General features: G+C 47.0%; 1 protein-coding gene across 1 annotated transcript in view; it reads right to left on the reverse strand.

The window, feature by feature from the left end:
- The window catches only part of wt1a (WT1 transcription factor a), a 37,398-nt gene extending 34,384 nt beyond the window's left edge, over positions 1 to 3,014 (reverse strand). The window contains exons 1-2 of the mRNA XM_008297987.1: positions 2,518 to 3,014; positions 870 to 886 (exon numbers count right to left, since the gene is read on the reverse strand). Of these exons, the coding sequence (XP_008296209.1) occupies positions 870 to 886; positions 2,518 to 3,014 (514 nt within the window). The remainder of the gene's footprint in view (positions 1 to 869; positions 887 to 2,517) is intronic.
- Between the last annotated feature and the right edge of the window lie 1,714 nt (positions 3,015 to 4,728).

Genomic DNA, 4,728 nt, shown 5'->3' on the forward strand with positions numbered 1-4,728 from the left:
CTCTGCTGCCGTTTGTTTGTCTGAACTCGGCCGAACTCGGCGGGCGGCAGATAAAGCGGGCCGGAGGTCGGCTCGGCGCTTTGATTCCTGCGTGGTTCCTGAATTATCTGCTTGATAAGCTGCTAATGAAGCTGCTGGCTGACGACCAGCGGATCAGACGTCCTCCAACACACTCACAAAACGGATTCTTGAATCTGCTTCAGCGTGTTTGTGGAGCTGCTCGGTGCGTTACAACATCACAGACAGAGCTCAGAGGCTCTCACACCAGAATCAGACACTCTGACTGGAAACCACATTAAAACTATTCCTGAAGTGAGACTCACTGTAAGGTCACATTAAAACAGGAAAACCCTTCAGCTCAGCTCTAAACAGAGTAAAACATAAACCACACCGAGGTTACTTTGACAGAAACGTATTAAAGTAAACGTGACTTGAGGAACCGTGATGCTTCGTTTGTAATTAACTAAACAGTCCCGACGTTAAATCCAGTTCTGGTGTGTGTTGGCTCATCGCTGGTCCCGCTGACCTGCTCATAGTCTGGATAGTTTTAGTTCCAACGTGACTCACAAACCGAGTTAAAGTCGGTTGTTAATTTAAAGTATCACAGCAGTCTGAGCCAGTTGCTGCTTTTCTGATTTTACTCTAAACTCAGAGACAAACTTTGAATTTAACGTGAATCTCATGAAATCTGCTGCTTTTGCTCTTTTTTTCTTTTCCACCAAACGGACGTGAATCAAACAGAAACTCTCTTCATGCAGCCTCGTGTTAAATCAGTAAAATCATCCAGTCTAGCCGTGCTGAGGTGAAACCGGGCCGAACCAGAAACCAGAAGCTGTTTAAATGACTTTCTGTTTCCCAGCAAATGAGACACGGCGTCAACACAAAGCTTCATTTCATCGTCTAAACATCTGCCAGAACAACTGCAGCATTAAACCGTTCATTCACATTAATTAGTTCTAATGAGATTCTGCAGATTATTAACCGACTTTTGTTTTAATTAAAGGAATAAAAGCAGCAGGTCAGAGTCTGGTTTTAGCATAAACTCAGTTTGAACTGACCAGAAAACTTCACGTCTTTCATGATTTCAGCAGCTTTTGTTTTTTCCCAAACAGCTCCTGGAGACTCTGACGGTCCAAGTGATGAATTCAAAGATAAACTTTATCGATAAATGAGCAGAAAACACGTCCGTCCCTCTGACGCTGGAACTTCATGATCAGGTTCTGATCAGTTAAAGAACCTCTGTGCTGCTGGTTAAACCAGTCAACACACTAAAATCCTTCCTTTTTTTGGCCAACAGGCACAGAAACAACAAATGAAGTCCATAAAAGCTGAGCCCCATCGGGTCAGAACCAGTTCAGGCCGTGTTCGAGGCTCTTGGGGTGACGCTCGGATCAGACGCTCTCTGCTCTAACGGGGCTTCCCACCGGGCCTGCTTTGTCTCAGAGGAACCGCAGCGACCCGAGGCAGCGAAGGCAACACGGCAGCCGACAAGAACCACGTCGGGCCGGTTCTTCTGAAGCTCAGACGGGCTGAAGGCTGCAGAAGGTGTTTCGCAGCAGAAACATGAAGGAGACATTCAGACTCCTCGTGTTTTCACCTGCTCACTAATAAACGAGCAGTTTGCATCAATGTTTACGAGCTCAGACGATTTCTAACGAAGCTACGTTCAACCAACAAACTTTATCGAGTTCACTGGAGCTTAATTAATAATTAATTATAAAACCACTGGCAGCAGAAACACAGTTTAAATCAGGGCTGGAAATCTTAAACCAGATTGATTTAATTAATTTAGAACATTTTTGTGTTCAGCCAACAAACAGAAACTTGAGTTTAATTTACACAAAATATTGAGTTGATGCAGCAGAAATGATCTTCTTCACTTCCTGCAATCAGATTCATTTTTCATTAACTTCTTATATCGTACGCTCTAAAAACTGGGGTGTAGTTTAAAGAAGTTTCCATCAGTCTGTTTGACTCGTGATGAAATTAAGTTCAACCAACGAGCCATGCTGAGTCAGATGAAGGTGTTTCAATGAGTCACTGGCAGCACTGGAAGGATTCTGAGAGTTTTAAGGACTTTAAATCCTGAACTTCAGATATCAGTCCAATTAAATTAATTTAAGGCGACTTGTTTTGTCGTGTTCAACCAACTAACGCAGAAGTTTGATTTACACACGATGCAGAACATCATGATGTTTAAAACATTTGACCTGATAACTGGCAGCATAGAGACGCTTCATGAGGTTTTCAGGACTTCAAATCTGAACGACAGAAAGATTTAGACATGAATCCAATTTAATTGATTTACTCCAACTTGAATGTTTGTGTTCAGCAACGAACTCAGAAATTTGAGTTTGATTTACACAAAATATTAAGTTGATGCAACATTAAAAAGTTGTATCTAATAACTGGCAGCATAAAGAGGAATTTTACAGCTTCTAGGTCAGTGAATGTTGGACTTGCTCCTCAGAAAGACTCCCCTGATCTGCTGCAGCCTAATCTTGGTGTCCAGCCGACTAGCTGGTGTGCTCGGTGCTGCTACCTGTCTGGTTGCGGGCCGCCTGCTGCGTGTCCATGCAGTTGGTCAGGTAGGGCGGGTTGCTGAACATCCTGCCGGGGGGCTGGTGGTGGTGGGGGGGGGCCACGGCCGGCGGCGGCTGGCTGGACGGCGCCGGCGCCCCGAACGCCGCCCCGTACCTGCAGGCGCCGGTGCCGGTGAACTGACCCGAGAAGTGGACGGTGAAGGCGCTGAGGCCGCAGTGGGGGTCCGGGTCGTGGTGGTGGGGGTCCCCGGCCGCCCCCCAGCTGGGCTCCTGCTTGATGAAGGAGTGCGGCCCCAGGGAGGTGTGGGGGGCCGCCAGGGACGAGTACGGCGAGGCGGCCGCCGCCGTGTGGAAGTCCAGCACCGGGGCCCACTGGGGGGCCGAGCTGACGGGCAGCGCCGGGCAGCCGGGGCTGGGGCCCGCCGGCACCGGGGGCAGCAGGGAGTTGAGGTCGCGCACGTCTGAACCCATGGTGGTCCAGGGGAGCAGCCCGGAGTAGAGGGAGGCTATGTTTACACCTGGAGGTCCTGCTGCAGCCTGGAAACGCCTCAAGTCCAGCAGGAGTTCATGACCACCAGGAAGAGTCGGGTTTGCTCAGAACGCTGCTGCACGGAGACAAGGAGGAGAAGGAGGAGAAGGAAAAGTGGTTCCCGTCCACAGAGCGAGTGTTTGTGGCTCAGAGATGGAGTCCAGCCAGGGAGGACCAGGCTTCTGCTCAGGCTCCTCTGACTGGAGGACGAGGAGGAGGAGGAGGAGGAACCCTGGCTCTGCCTCCTCCTCCTCCTCACTGTCTTACTGTGTGTGTGTGTGTGTGTGTGTGTGTGTGTGTGTTGTGTGAGGAGGAGGAGGAGGAGGGGGCGGAGTCAGGAGGTGATGAAGGACCCTCTGACTTCATTCATCTACTGGATCAACAACAAAAAGCTGCCAAACAAAAGCAGTCTGACCTGAGACAGAACGAAGCCTCTGGTCACTGATCTGATGTTTATTGAACTAAACAATAAAAGAACCCATGAATGTGTTAGAGGCTGATTTGTTTTTATTCTTAAACTATAACCTCAAACATCCAGAATCAGCTTTAATCAGTTACCTTCAGATTAAGTTCATATTTCAGCTGGTTTCTGTTCAGAACCGAGGCCCGGCAGCAGCTCCACACACAGACCGACCATCCCCCAGGAAAATAGAATAAAATGAAATAAAATGAAATAAAACAAAATGAAATAAAATAAAATAAAATGCGTGTCCTGTTCCTGTCCTCACACCAGACTCTATAATATTTATTTAGCAGTAAATTAAGCAGCAGTTTGCTTTAAATGCGTCTCAACATAAAGCTCCGTGCTTTGGGCTGTAAGGCCTGCTCGGTTCGAGCCCTTTATTTTCATTTATTTATTACGTTTATTTTTATTTTTATAGATTGAATTCAGTTTAATGCACCGGGTGCGTTAATTATCAACTAAACGCAGGAGAACAAACCCTCAGCTTTCAGCACAAGAAGCGCAAATAAAACTGAAAATAATTTAAAATAAAAGCGCGTTTTGGAGCAGATTTATTATTTCTTTTTTCCATGTTTGCAGAATCAAACCAACTCGTTTGTTTCTGCTCTTGTAGCTGGGATCAGGCTCGTCTCCGTGTTTCTGCTCTTTGGTTTAAAACCTGATAAATGTTCACAAAGCGAAAGTAAAAGTGGGTTTGTGTCCTTGTGGCGGTTTAAAGGAAGAAAAACGGTTAAATTAACGTAAAGACGAAGCGCTGCGTAAAGACCAGCGCGTAAAACCCGGAGACTGTGTGACCCGCCGGGACAGCTCAATAAAATAACAGGTAACCATAATAAAGAAGTAGAAATAATAAATAATAAAAATAATAACAAATCTAAAACTAACGTCCCTCCTGAGCTCAGGTTTTCACCAAACAAACGTGTTTTTAATTGTGTTCCAGCTGAAGCCTTCAATCAGCTCCGAATCAAACATAAAACTAGAATTCTGCGGATTCATAACTGCGTCCAAACACCTCCACGTCCTGGTGTTCCGTCCTCCTCCTCTCCTCTCCGGACCACCGACTCTCCCGGACGCCGCGACGCGGAGGAGACGCGCTCCGGACCGGTTCAGGAGCCGCAGGACGAGCCGAGCCCCGAACAGCAGAACCACGAAACTAAATGCAAACATCATCCCTGTCCTCATCCGGATTTTAT

Source organism: Stegastes partitus, unplaced genomic scaffold (assembly GCF_000690725.1).
Source record: "Stegastes partitus isolate 25-593 unplaced genomic scaffold, Stegastes_partitus-1.0.2 Scaffold1267, whole genome shotgun sequence".
Lineage (NCBI taxonomy): Eukaryota > Metazoa > Chordata > Actinopteri > Pomacentridae > Stegastes > Stegastes partitus.